This window comes from Equus caballus, chromosome 8 (genome assembly GCF_041296265.1).
Source record: "Equus caballus isolate H_3958 breed thoroughbred chromosome 8, TB-T2T, whole genome shotgun sequence".
In the NCBI taxonomy this organism is placed as follows: Eukaryota; Metazoa; Chordata; class Mammalia; order Perissodactyla; family Equidae; genus Equus; species Equus caballus.
Window position 1 is genome coordinate 15,421,392 of NC_091691.1, and position 14,251 is coordinate 15,435,642.

General features: G+C 57.8%; 1 protein-coding gene and 1 long non-coding RNA gene across 6 annotated transcripts; one reads left to right on the plus strand and one right to left on the minus strand.

Moving 5' to 3' along the window:
• Positions 1-2,135: 2,135 nt before the first annotated feature.
• Positions 2,136-7,563, minus strand: LOC138915200 (uncharacterized). Its single transcript, XR_011420792.1, has 2 exons — positions 7,424-7,563; positions 2,136-3,569 (listed from the first exon to the last, which is right to left on the minus strand). It is a non-coding gene; the product is annotated as an uncharacterized lncRNA (long non-coding RNA).
• On the plus strand, positions 7,041-13,806 carry LOC100049859 (mitotic-spindle organizing protein 2B). Of its 5 annotated transcripts, none has more exons than XM_070220071.1 (5): positions 7,059-7,685; positions 7,810-8,340; positions 8,536-8,684; positions 9,656-9,835; positions 13,546-13,806. In XM_070220071.1, the coding sequence occupies exons 2-5, from the start codon at positions 8,177-8,179 to the stop codon at positions 13,701-13,703; spliced, it is 651 nt and encodes a 216-aa protein (XP_070076172.1). In that variant the 5' UTR covers positions 7,059-7,685; positions 7,810-8,176; the 3' UTR covers positions 13,704-13,806. The 5 variants fall into 5 exon arrangements, with proteins under 5 accessions (XP_070076174.1, XP_070076172.1, XP_070076173.1 ...); XM_070220072.1 differs by lacking the exon at positions 13,546-13,806 and adding an exon at positions 11,475-11,884; XM_070220073.1 differs by lacking the exon at positions 9,656-9,835 and having other exon boundaries at positions 7,041-7,685.
• The last annotated feature ends 445 nt before the right edge of the window (positions 13,807-14,251 follow it).

A 14,251-nucleotide genomic window follows, 5' to 3' on the forward strand; every position in this document is an offset into this window, starting at 1 on the left:
ACAGGTCCTATGGGTCCCATTGAACACCAGACACTGGCCTGTGTTTATGCCTTGAAAACACAGGGGAAACTCCGGGCCCTTCAATCTCCACAGGGTCTGGGAAGGGAGTGGCAGGGGGCTGTTGGCAGAAAGAGATGCAGAGGCACCACCAGGCCTGCACGTTGGAGCCACCCGGGGTCCCAGCATGGCCCCCTGAACCCCCATCCCAGTGGAGGTGCCGGAAGACAGGGCCCTCAGTTATGTGGCTGTGCATCCCAGTCTCCCCTTCAGGACAGTCCTCGTCAGCCCAGCAGCCCCCCCAAAAAAAGAGGAATTGGCAACAGATGTTAGCTGAGATACCAATCTTTAAAAAAATATAAATAAATAAATAAATAAATAATTTTTCCAGAGAGGAGATACAGCTGACTAAAGAAATGTAAACTTTAATGATCCAGGTGAGGTTGGTGATGAATTTATAATTAAGGCTTTCTGTTGAAAGCTAGGGATGAGTTTCCTGACTGCTTAGGTTAGTGTCTTGGTTAGATCATCAGATGGAACCGGCCTTCAGACCCCTTAGCTCCCCAGCCCCCATTTTGTAAATGAAGAAATTGGAGATTTCCCAGGTCACAGAGCTGACTGATCACACGGGGGCTGAGGGAGTGGAATGCCACGTCAGGCCTCCTGGGAAACACATCCTGTGACATACAGGGTGTCTGGATTTAAGTGAGGCAAAACGAGTAATACGGATTTGAAAATGGTGTGGTTGGCTGGATTCCAAAGCACTTCCCAGAGTGTTGATGAATTTTTCCTCTGGAGGAGTGAGTTCCTCGTCACTGCAGAGGTTCTTTCTGGAACTCAATGCTTCTTTCTGGGATGCTGTGGAGGGATTGCTGCATTATGTCGATCTTTGATGCCCTGACGACTCTGAGATTTGGTGCTTGTATAGAAGACAACAGGACTTCAAGTTCTTGGGGTTGGGCATTAGAATTTAGGGTGGCGGGACACCTCGAATTTCATTTGAGTTTCTCTCTGTATTATAAGGATGATGTGTCTGCAGCTGAACAAGTGGTTAGTGTCCGTACACTAAGGTTCCCAGCAGGAAAGAGGTGGTACTTTCAGAAATAGGTACTTTGTGGAGCATCTTTAGAAAGGAACTATTCATAAAGGAATGGGCAGAATTTCAGGAAAACACCAAAGGGCAGTCAGTATCCCAGCATGTGTGATGTCTGGGAGCCATCACCTAGGCTTGAAGCGGTGAGGGGAGGGAGTGGTCACTGGAAGTTGACAGGGTAACTTCATGAGGAGCACTGACTGCTGAGAGTTGTGGCCTTGGTAAGGGGACTCCAGCAACCCATGGCAGTTGGTCAGGGAGGGAGCACCCTGCCCACACTTTCTTCTGACCTCCCACTCTCTTGCTGCTGCCTGACACTGGCCAAAGCAAGTGGAAGCCAGAGGGCAGGGCAGCCCTTTGATGCAGTCCACATGGGTCAGCCCCCGGGAGCCCAGAGCTGGATGGAGAACAGAGGATAGACCTAGTGGGAGACACACACAGTGACCACAGTGCTTGGGCCATGGTGACCCGTGTCCTAGTCCACTTTTCCTTCCCCGACTCCATCACCCTTTACCTTATTCCTTGGTCAGGACACAGTCAAAAACTGCTATATGCTTCAGGGAATTACATGACTAGCCATAATGTGGAGTTTACGATTGCCATTACATCACCTCCAAGTTTTAAAATAACCTAATTTTTGTATAGTAGCAAACCCTGCCCCTTTGCAGAGAGTTCCCTGGCAGCTCAGCTCTTGGTCATAACTTAGGCGACCACAGTCATCATTTATTCGGTGGCATCTTTTGAACTTCCTTCCTGAGTCATCACACCATAGACCTGTGGTGAGAGTTGTTTTTTTAACAGAATAGAAAATTTTTTGAAGGCTTTTTGTTCCCTTTTCTGGGTGGTAGAATTAGTGTGGGAAATGTAGGTTGGACTGGGAAACGTGGGCATTGTCAGGGCATTTGGGTAATTCATGTGGATATTTGGGGAATTATTGTCAACTGATTGCCGTCACTGAATCTTCCTTCATTCCATAAGGGTAGACACTACACCCAATTTCAATGTCCTGTGCAGTGTTGGACTTAAAGAAAAACTATCATGAATCTTTTTGTGATGAAAATAGCAACATCTTTATTTCTCTCTTTGGAAGCCAAGAAATTCTGGCCTGAGTTTGCCTCAGACCACAGTTTGTCCCCACCTTCCAGTGGATACGGGATGGACACCTTGCCCTCGCTCTCCAGCTTTGTCGAGTCCTGGGTCACTGAACCCTGTGGATTCTTCCCCTCAGGACTGTGCTGCCTGAGCCTTTTCATGCCTCCTCTGCCAGCTCAGACCCACCCAGCCTAGACTATGTAGTGTCTTGCCCTTACAATGTTTGCTGACCCTGGCTCCAGTTGACCCTGTGTGCTGCTGCCAAAACCTCTGGTCACATTGTCCCTTGGATCTGAAACTTGGAATGCCTCCCCTTTGGTCCCAGCCCTAGAACATCACCCACTTCCTCCTACTCAGTACACACATAGACCACCTCCTGGTACAGTGGGAGCAGCAGTCCTAGGACCTCTGACAGTGTATCTGTCACCTACTCTGCACAGGCTGGCTCGTTAGGAGGGAAAGCAGGGGTACGATCTTCCCTCGTGATACAACCACAGCTGTGTACTCTGCATCTGTTGGGGTGGAAGAGCCTTCAGCCACAGAAATTAATCCCCATATTGTTGAAGCCTGTGGAGAAAATAACATATGAAGAATCTAGGGCAGTGTCCCTTTTGGAAGGAAGACGGTGCTCTCACCTGCGCACTGATCACACCTTACAGTTGCTGGGAGACAGCCCTTCAGGCAGCTTAGGACCCAGCCAGGACAGCTGACTCAGGCTCCTCTTTCCCTGTTTTCCTTGTCTGGAAACCAAAACCCTGCTCTCCTGGCACCTTGCCTGGCACCAAGAAGGGCTCAGACTGCAGGGTGAACGGGTCTTCTCCTGGGTCACCAGAGGGGACCTGTGCATCGTCTGTTTCCATGATTCAGCCACCATTTCTGGGATTCACAGAAGCTTCACAGAGTGCTCTCTTCCCCTTCTCTGGCAGGTGGGCATCAATTACCAGCCTCCCACCGTCATCCCTGGGGGAGAGCTGGCTATGGTGCAGTGGGCTGTTTGCATGCTGAGCAGAGATGACCACACAGGGGACCAAATGTGCCTGGGAACAGGCTTGCCCACTGGGTCACAGTTCCTCCCCATTGGGCCTGCCCCAGATAGGGCTCTTCTCTGTTCTTGCCTAGCAGGGTCTGCCCTGCAGGCTCTGACCAGGGTGTGTGTGCCCCGCTTGACCCCTAACCTCCATCCTGGTTCTTGGTCAAATAGCCTGCAACGGATAATTGTTAGTTCTCGGAGAAAAGACTCAAGGAAGTTTCTTAGGGGCCTGTTAGGTCATCTGTTTCAGCATTTGTCAACTTCTTGAGCAAGCGGAGGAAAATCTTCAATGGCTTCAACCAAGTCTTGGCAGCACTGTGCAAAGGGCTTATTTATAGACTCATTTTTCAGGCTAGCCTAGAAGAGAGAACAAATAGAAAAAATCAGGAGCATATTCACTTTGTAGCTTTTGCTGATATTGTGGCTTGAGTCTGTAGGGGAGGAGGACATTTCCTCTCCCCAGATGGGGGTTCGTCTGGCTGGAGAACGAATTAAATTCACATGAGACGGAATAGCAAGAGAAAATTAAACAAAGCTTTATGAGGAACCATGGCCCGGGGCCTTTCTTCCCGAAGGAAGAAAGGGCACCGAAAAAGTGGGGTACACACAGTGGTTATATACCCCCAAACAGGGTGTTTCACATGTGATTGAAATGTCCCTCCCACGATAGTCACAAGATTGCCCTGTTGGCACAGCGCTTGATGGACACAGCAGGTAGTGGTCTGCTGTCTCAGAGGGCGTAGCCGGAGGCAAGTCGATTGTCTGGAGCTGGGCGGTCACAGGTGAGCTCAGCAATCAGTTCCTAGCCTAAAGAAAGATGCTTAATCTTTAAGAAATGCCAATGTTGGGAGGGGGAGGGAAGTCAGTTACAGGAGGTTACCAGACTAGCACAATAAAATGCAGATTTTAAGTCATTGCCTTTGGTATTCATTAAGAGTTTTTAGAGAGAAGGTCATCTCCTTTCTTCTTCCTGGTACAGAGAGGGAGGCACATTTTACAGATAGAGATTTACCTTACAAATGTAAATATGTCCTAACAAAGGGCAAGTTCCATTCTCAGAGCCTCCTTCCCTGTCCCAGTTTATCAAAAGCAATCAGCCTCAAATAATCCTGATGCCAAAGAGACATATCTTGGGGTGGCCAATTCCACGTCCCCACAAGTCAAAACAGAAATCCAAGTGCTAAGCAGGAGTCAGACACAAACCACTGGCCTGACTCTGCAATACCTCATACATCAGGTCTTGTGTGTGCCGTTGGCCTAAAGGATGCTACTAGAAGAGAGGCAAGTCCTATGCTGTCTAGACCAGTAAGTCCCAGGCCTGCTTCCCAGCATCCTCCCTCAGGAATCCCCAGTTACCTGAGAGAAGTGCACATTAGCAGAACAAAATTGACTTCTACCCAATCCATAAGCAGGGGTCGGCTCCAAGGTCAACCCGACAGCCTGAAGGGGATCCCTATCATGTAGGGCACCCCTCAGAGACCACAGAGTACTCACCGTGTGTACACCCGAATTGGAGATTTCCCATGTGACTGACCACCCATGATGTACCCCACTGTGATTACCAGTGAGAATGCCCAAAAAACCAAGGGTGTCTTCTCTTGTCATTTAAGCCCTCTTAACCAAGATGTCCTTTATTCAGTAGATAATGAACCTACTGAATTCATCACCTTAAGAAATAAGGAAGGCTAAAAACTACAGATGGCTTCAGCCAAGTGCTGACATTAATCAGGAAGGCGATGGAAAGAAAACATTCAGGACAAGAACTAAGGAAACTACCGAGGTCATGGGGTGCAGGAAAAGCACGTATGTATCCTGACTACACGAAGAAAAAGAAGCCTCTGTGCAAATGGATAAAGATCAGGAGGAAATGCCAGAATTTTAACCAGAGGGCTTTGCCAAAGGACATCTCAGGCCTTGTCCACCTCCAAACAGGGGTAGAGTCACGGGGTCCAGTCAGAGGTGGAGACCTGGGCTGTTCAGGCCATGGCTCGGGTCTGTTGGCTAGACAGTGCACTGAGGAAGAACGTCCTTCTAAATCAACGTTTACAGCAAGTGTCTTCTGGGGACTGAAATTAGGAACTTTCATCACTGATATCTGCCTCCCACTAGCTTCTCAAGAACACCTTTAATACTTAAGTACAGTTCTGGTAGCCCCCAGCATAGCAGTGTCCCTCCACCTTTCACTGACGACAGTTACGATTATTAGAACGCCTCACTTTTGTGTGAGGACTTATAAGACCTGAAAGTTGGGATGTGCGTCCCTTTTCCTTGCTCCTCCCCATACCCCAGGAAGCAGGAAAACGGCAGCTGAATCCGCTCATCCTACAGAAGAGAAAACCAGGGCTCAGCGCTCTAGGAAACGCGAGGCCCTGCACCAACAGGAAGCAGAGTCCGGCCCAAGGATTCAACCCGAGTCCACAGGCCCCCAAAAACCACCACTGGAGAGTTCTTCGAGTCCGCGGCCAGACTCCCCAGTCCCAGCTGCAGCACTGTCCTCGCCGGACCCTCCCGCAGGACGCTGGGCTGCCGCGGGCGAGGGGCCACAGCGGCTCCCGCGGAGAGGACGAGGCCGTCTCAGGACAGCGCTGGGGGAACGCGAGGAGGGACCCCGCCTCCTCCCAGCGCCCGGAGAGCCCGCTGCGCGCCACCCCGCTGCCGGCCAGCCCCGTCTCCCGGCACCGCCTCGGCCTCGGCGCCAGCCCGCGGCGGGGAGTCCTCGGGGCCCGGGGACGCCCGTCCAGCCCCGCCGGGAGCCAGGCCTGGGTGCAGGGCTCTCCGCAGCCGTCCCCTTAACCGGCGGCGGCAGGCAGCATTCCGAGGACAGCCTCAGGGCCCGCCGCCGGGGGTCGGTCAGACGCCCCTCGAGGCACCGCCGACGGGTCCTGCCGACGCCAGGAGAGTGTCCAGTCGGCGGACCGCACGGCACAGAGCATCCGGGCCGACGCGGCAAGGAAAGGGGACCTCCGTCCCACAGCCCCGAGGAACTGCTGCCACTGCGCGAGCTGGGAAGCAGATTCTTCCCGAGGCCTCACGAGAACACTCGATCTCGGCCTTGGGGGACCCGGAGCAGAGAACCCAGCCAAGCCCGCACGGCTGACCTCGTGACTGTGCTGCCAGCTTGCCGAGCAAGAACAGAAAATCCCGCCTCCCAACAACTCGGGGCCGCACAGACGAGGAGGAGGCGGCGGGGGGAACGGGCAGAGCCGAGGGTCAAGCCCACAGGCCTCTCACGACCCCTCACGGGGCGGGCGGGCACCCCCCTCGGTCTCACCCCTGCTGGGGACGCAGGCAGCGGAGGGGCCCCCGCAGGAGCCGTCAGAACGTCGGGCCGGCTCTGCAGACTCGGCCCTGCGCCCCGGGCGGACGGGAAAGACCCGGAGCGGAGGAGGCACGCGGTCCCGCTGCCTCCGGGAGGCGCTGAGGGCCGGCCGGGGGGACCGGAGGGGACGGACCGGGAGCGCGGGCCGGTGGCGGCGGCGAGGCCGAGGGGAGACGCGCACCTCCGCCCCTCGGCCGGGCGGACGCCTCCCGGGCCTCTCAGCTGTCCATGCCGCCCGCTGCCCACGCCAGCTCTGAGGACGACTGAGTCCCCGCCGAGAGCTCCCGGGAGCACGGGCCGCACTCGGGGACGGTCGAGCGGCGCGAGCTCCTGTCCCGCGGGCCCAGAGCGGAGCGCCCGCGCTTACAGGAGCCGGGGAGCGGCCGGAGGAGGCGGCCAGAGGCCAGCCCCGGGACCCCGAGGCGGCGGCGCCCGCCCCGTCCTGCGCGGAACCCCGCCCGCCAGGCTGCTCCCGCCCTGCCACCCCGTCCGCCGGCGCGAGCGGCCCCGCCTGGGCGGGCTCTTCTGAGAGCCGCAGCCCCGGCACCGCCGACAGCGCCAGGCCTCCCCCCGGCCGCTGCGTCCTGTAAGGGAGCCTCCGGGTCCCCTCCTACAGACGGGGAAACTGAGGCTCGGAGAACTCGAGCCACACGGGAGGAGGGCTCGGGCGGGCCCCCACCGCCGGCCGACCCGAGGCTCCGCTCTCCCTCGGAGCTCCCGCCCTCCGGCCGCTCGCCGCGCTGTAACCGAGCCCCGCCGCGGGGCGCGGAGGCGGCAGGAGGGCGCGGCCGGCCTGGCTCCCCGCCGTTCCAGCCCGGGAGCGCGGGGGACCGAGACGGCGCCGGCGGAGGTTCCAGAGGCCGCCAGAACGCGGGGCGGTCCTGCCACTCACCTGTGGGGTCCGCAGCGTCGCTCGCCTCAGGTTCCGAGGCCGCCGTTCGGCTTCTGGGCGCCGAAACGTCGGCATCAAGGTGCGCGAGGCGTCACGCCCCCTGGCCTGGCGGGAAACGCGCCGCTGCCTCCGTGGGCCGCTCCCTCAAAAGGCGCATGCGCACAACCAACGGTGGCCGGATGTATGGATGCCGCCTCTGACTACGCGTGCGCAGTGGGGGCAGCTGTACCGCTTGGACACGGGCTCACACGCTGTGTCAGAGGCAAGGACGGCGAGTTCGCGGAATGAGACGCCATTGATTCGGGCCCTCGAGGCACGCCCCCTCGTGGGGAACCGGCGCAGACCAATTACGCAGAGTGTGTTGACTGCCCTTCTTCCTCCGACAGGCATTTATTGAGCGCCCAGTGGATGCCAGGCACTGCGCTGCGTGCTGCTACCTAAGGGACAACGGCCGAGGCAGCCCAGCAGGGAAGCCGTGATCGAAAAGGAGCGGGTCTCAGCGGTCGGCCACTTTTTCCTTGGGATACCTAACAGACGGTCCAGCGCGTATACGTCTGCGGACCGAGGGACGGAGGGGAGACGGAGCCGGCCTGCCCTCCGGCTGCGGGCTGCGGGGAAAGAAACGGTCGGAGGGGCCGCTAGAGGGCGCTGTGGGCGCGCCCGTGGGGCTGGGCTAGGTGACTGGGCTAGCGGGGAGGACAGGGGTCGGGGACAGGGGCTTGGCCGTGAGCGCGCTTTACCGCGGCCGCGCAGATGGCGGCTCCGGGCGCCGGACCGGGGCCGGGGGCGTCACCGGGGCTGGAGGCGGCCCTGCAGAAGCTCGCGCTGCGGCGGAAGAAGGTGCTGAGCGCCGAGGAGATGGAGCTGTACGAGCTGGCGCAGGCGGCGGGCGGCGCCATGGACCCCGATGTGTTCAAGTGAGCGGGCGCGGGCGGGGCTGCGCGCTCGGCGACCCCCGACCCTCCTGCTCTCCTTCCCACCGCCCTTGTCGGACCCCCTTGAGGCCTAGGGTACAGTCGGGGTCTTGAGGGAGGCGGTCACGCCTGCCCGCTCTGGCCGAGCAGCCTGGCCCGGGCGAGGAGGCTCCTTGCGCAGCGCGTCTGTCTCTCCAGGATCCTGCTTGACCTGCTGAAGCTGAACGTGGCGCCCCTCGCCGTCTTCCAGATGCTCAAGTCCATGTGTGCCGGGCAGAGGCTGCCGAGCGAGTCCCAGGCCCCCGCGGCCGTGTCACTGCCCACATCGAGTGCGCCTGAGACGAGAGGTCAGAGTTGGGCCCGGTGCTCCCTGCCCCTGCGGCCCGGGCAGCGAGGTGGCGGGGGCGTGGGCGGGGCCGGGGGCAGGGGGAGGCAGCGCCCAGCCCTGCGCCGGCTTGGCCCTCCGTGGCCAGGCCTTTCTGCTGGTCTTCTCCCGGGACCCGCTGGGCCAGCCAAGGGCTTGGCCCTGGGGCTTCAGTCTCCGTCTTCGGCTTGGCTGCCGCCGTAGAGAAAGCACGTGCAGATCGGGTGGCCGCAGAGCGGGTGCCCCAGGGAGGCCCAGTGGGCTAGGCCTCATCTGGGGCTTTTGCTGCCCCAGCCTCTTCTCACCTCTGGGCTCCTGCCTTCATCCCACAAACACGGGAACGAGACTGCTTTCGTTCCTGTTCTCATGTTTGTACAGACTCCAGGGAAGTGCTCAGAGAGCCGGGCAGGCAGAAGCCTTCCTCCCACCCCCTCACCTGGACCCCGCTTGGCCCAGGCCTTGCTGAGGAGTCTGGCCAGCTGAGTTTCCCTCCTTGGATGCAGGTCGGGAGTCAGCCTGGCAGCCCTTGACTGCCCTAGACACTCGGGTGCAGAGGCCGGAGTGGCAGAGCGCTGGGCTCAAGTGTGAGGGGCCTCATCATTCTCCAGAGTGAAGATTGGGGCATGGTGAACAGGTGCTGGTGACCAGGTGTCACCGTGGAGTTCCACCTACATCCTCCCTGTGTCCCTTCTGCTCCCAGAGGCTGTCAGAAACTCTCTGACATGCAGCCGGACCTCCTGGGCTGGCTCCTTGGCCAGAAGCACAGGGCTCTTACAGACACCCCGAGAAGGGCTGACGTTCGGGTGGAGGGCAGGCCGGGCCCATGTGATTGGGAGTGCCAGGGCCCTTGGGTTCCTGCGTCCCCTGTCCCATGAGGCCCTGGGCACTCGAGTACAGGCCTCCCCACTGACCCACGCTCTGTCTGCTCTCTCTGTGTCTCTCTCTGACCTCCAGAGGCCTCCTCTCTCTCTGCCAAGAACTGTAGCCCCCCTGCAAGGCCCTCCTTTTCCTGGGTCCCACCACCTGCGGCCTCTGCGGTTCTGCTCCACGGCCCCGCTGCCCCGCACTCGCCTCTCTCTCCCGGGCCCCCCGGGTCCCTCCGGTTCTCTTGCTGCCCGTTCTCTCCTTTTACAGGTTGCGTTTATTGGTTTATCTCTGGGGGTTGTGCTCTTGTTTCCATGGAAACTGCCGTGGCCCCCAGAAAGCCTGAGCAGCTTCGAGCTGCAAGGGCAGGACCCTGCGGGCCATCCCTGCCATCAGCTTAGAGACTGAGAACAGGATTTCATGGCTCACTTTATTAGAGACAATCCGCAGTCCTTCTAGAATGGGACCAACACCCCCGTCCCCAGAGGTTAACTCTGCTGGGTGAGACTTGTGCTCTGTAGAGGTTCCCCCACCCCAGAGGAGGACAGTAGACCGAGGGGCAGGGAAGGGGCAGCATGGCATGCTCTGGAGAGCAAAGCCCTGGGTGTGAGAAACAGCTTGGCCTCTGAGATGCTGTCGGCCACCCGGGGGGGCAGCCTGGAGGATACACTGTGACTCTTCTCTGTCTGGTTCCTGAGCTGGGATACCTGCCAGGTGTTTCCAGGGGTGTGTGAGGGAGGGCCTGAGATCCCACAGGTGCTCTGGCTTTGCCCTCCTTCACGCCCCTCCCCCACCGGGGGGGGGGTGGACTAGAGGCTGGGCTGAGGAATCGATGGCTGAGTTTCCAGGGGGAGGGAGAAACTGGGAACAGAGCCCTCCTCCCTTGAGGGGTTTTGGGGCTCACTTCTCAGGACTCTGGGTACCAGGCCGGCTGTCAGTGCTGGGGTGCAGTGGGACTGCGAGATGGACATGCTCTTGGTCCAGGGAGGGAGATGGCTAGACAAACCGACAGTAACAGAGACGAGAAGAGGCCAGTGCAGCGGGCCTTGCTGGAGCAGTAAGGGTTAAGCAGGCCGGGGGGCCCTCTGGGCCAGCTCCAGTCTCCTTGCCCTACAGCCCTGCAGGTGGGGTGGTGGGAGGATGCTGAGCAGGGAAGGGCAGGTGGGGAGGCTGATGCAGAGTGTGGATGCAGCCCATTGGTGGGAGGAGGGCCTGAGCTGGGGGTGTGGGAAGAGGGAGAGAGCAGAGGGTCAGGAGGTGTGCTGTGGGAATGGTGCTGGGAGCACTGGCATAGAGGGGTTGGGAGGGTCAGAGGGGGCTCTGAGGGAGGTGGGGAGGAAGCCCCGAGCATGGGGACAGGAGTGGAGCCCTGGGCTCCATGGGGTCGTTTTCTCCTCAAGTGCTCAGGCCTTGGGTCCTGCTGGGCTGGGTGGCCAGCGGCCAGCATACCAGGACACAGAGGCCCTGGGGAGATGCCTGGTGGGGGTTAGGGCAGCCCGGGGAAGTGTTTGATGGGGAGGTGGTGGAGGGGAGTGGGGCCTCTGACAGGCCATGCCAGCAATGCGCTGTGGCCGAGAGACAGAGCCCACCGCACAAGACAGGTCTCTGAGGCCCCATGTCACAGCATCTGTGCATAGAGACCTTCTGGCCATCTCATTAATGGCAGGATCTGGGGTGGAGAGTTGTCAGAGCGAGGCAAATGTGGGGACCATGGTGGCCAGGAGGATGAGGGGGTTTGGGCTGTTGGCCCTCACTAGCGTTACGTTTCCCACAGAATCAGGGTGTGGAGTTGCTCCAGTCCAAGGGCTGGAGTCCCACTGAGGGGCCTGACTTTGTTCCTGACCCCTGGCCATCGAGGTGGCCTGTGGGGACTATCACCGATAAGCTCTCTCATTTCTGCCTTTTCCAGAAGAAAAAGGGGAAGTAGAAGACCCCTGGAAACACAGTGGGGGAATGCTTCTCATGGGGAGGATGTGGGGTCACTGAAGAAAAGTTACATTCAGTTGAGTGTTCCCTGTTGAAGTTTAGGGAAGCTATATGTTTTAGAAAGATGTCCCTCCAAGACGGGTGAGATGAGCTTGGGCGTAGAAGCCGTGAGCCGCACATGGAGCTGCACTGTCTGATGCGGGAGCCACAGGCCCCGGGGCTGGTGCTGGGCATGTGGATGCCCACCACGTGCCCAGATGCCAAGGGATGGGCACACAGAGGGGATGTCACACCTCACGGGTAATTCTTATACTGATCCCATGTGCAAATGACTATATATATATATATATATATATATGCTTTTTGAAGTAAAAATTACACATTTGGCTCGTATCTCATTTCCATTGACAGCGCTGCTCCATTCACGATAACACTTCTCCCAAAACACCGCATCAGGGCTGTGTACACGCATGCAGGGAGGGGGTCACTGGGCACACCCATGAGGGAGAACACCGTCCCAAGAAGTGGAGGCTCAGTTTAGGGTTAAAAGTGCACATGTACATGTCCTTGGTGTACGTCGGTCTGTCATTATGTCTGTAATGTGTTCTGGAAGCACTGATTAAGCCCCTACTGTGTGCCTGGCCAGAGAGGGCAGCAGTACTGGCTGGTAGGTACAGACCTTCTGGTGGGCTCTCTAGCCAGGCAATGGACTGCTCTGGCCACCCACTTGCCCTGGCTATTACCCTGTCACCCGGCCTTGAAGATGTCAGGTTGGCCTGCTGTGCTGCCATGCTCGAACGCAGTGTGCTCCTTCAGCAGGGCTGTCATGTCCCCAGTGGGTAGGCTGCAAAGACCCCCTGCTCTCTGAGGAAGAACTTTCCAGAAACTCTCGTAAGAAGGTCTGTCCTATCCCTGCAGGCATCCTGGGGAGAATTCAGTTGTCAGTATTAGCATGAAAGTGAATTTGATTTCCTTCTGGAGGTGCCAGGTTCTGCAGAGTCTCAAAGGCAGATGCCTCCGCTGGCTCAAGGTGACAAATGGTGACATTGAAGTGACCTAAAGTAAGGCCCCTGAGAACCTTCCTTGAGTCTTTCCTCCAAGAATTCACAATGCCCCATTGCAGGCTCTTTGACTGAGAACCTGGATGGAGGCTGGGGTCACGCAGGGCACCCGTACCCTGATCAGAGCCTGCAGGGCAGACCCTGCCAGGCCAGAGCAGAGGAGAATCCTGGCTGGGGCAGGCCCAAGGGGGAGGGACTGGGACCCAGCAGGCGAGCCTATTCCCGGGCACATTTGTCCTCATGGAGTCCTCTCAGTCTCACTGATGCTGTCAACCCCCTGAGCCCAGGGCAGCTACTCCTTTAATCCAGCTCTGGCCCCGGCGTGGCTGGAGATCTTCCCAGCTGTCTTCACAGAGAATAAAGTCAGCAAGGGATAAATCAAGGAGGGTCTGGACCCATGGGCTCCGTCTGTGGAGCCTCTCTCTGAGCGTGACGACCTAGTGGTCAGGGCAGGCTCGGGAGGTCGAGGCTCGGCAGGAGCCAGGAATGACCCTGGGAACAGGAAGCTTGACCACTGAATGTTTGCAGAATACAGGGAGGGCGCAAAACATGAGAAAGAGCTTTCTAGATCAAATCTAAAGGCCTGACTTCTGTGCTCAATGACTGATGTGTTTCCTGATCGGTTCAGATGCAGGCCGCAGGCTGTCTAGAGGGGAGAGTGCCTGGGGGCAGGGCCGCTAGCAGTCATGGCTAGCTGCGTAGGCTTTCCAGGGCAGGAGTCAACAGGCTGAGCTTCCCTTCCCCGAAATTGACCACTAGAACTTTCCCCATCACTCCTGACACTGCCCCTGTCCTAGGAGGGCCTCCTGTACTCTGCCGAGGACTCCTCTTGGAGGACTCAGGACTCAGGGCTGACATAGGGTCCCTGGCTGAAAGGACCGTGACAGAAACGCACTCAACGTAAACGTCGCTTAGAGAACACAAACACAGGAGGTGTGCTGCGACTGTGGAACTTGCCCTGGCTCCTGACCGTGCTGTTCTCTGTTTGCTCAGGGAGAAACAAAGGCAGCAGTGCTCTCGGTGGAGGCCCAGCGTTGGCAGAACGTGGCGGCCGGGAAGGGTCCAGCCAGAGGATGCCCCGCCAGCCCAGTGCTACCAGGCTGCCCAAGGGGGGCGCACCGGGGAAGAGCCCCACTCGGGGCAGCACCTGAGATGGGCAGAGACTCCTGCCGCCCTACTGTGGGCTCCCCAGCCCCCTCACAGAGTCTCTGTGTGGTTTCCTCCAGCTGGTAATAAACCTTTTTGAAAAGCTGAGAGTCTGTTCAAGACGTTCTCTATCACCTGTTGAATATGGTAAGGCACAAAGATGTAGAATTAGTTCTGTCGCTGGTCCTGGTTATGCTACAGCTGCACTAACCAAGTGACTTAAGCCAGTGGCTTCCCCCTCCAGGACCTCAGGTTCGGGTCTGAGAAAATATCCGTATTACCAGGTCTCATAAACACATCAACACGTTTTGCTTAAAGTGAAAAGTACGATGCTTTTACTGAGACCATGGATGTGAGGACAAAGATGAATTTTGTTGTAACCTACAGCTTCTAACCTTCTGAGGGTCATAAATACCATGGAAAATTTCTAAAAAAACCCTTTTCCCCAAAAATTTCCTGACCTTACACATCTGACTGACAGTTTTAGGATTTGGTGAACACCCCAAACTTGCACGGACCTCAGATTTTAAAACTCCAGTTCAAACTTATACTT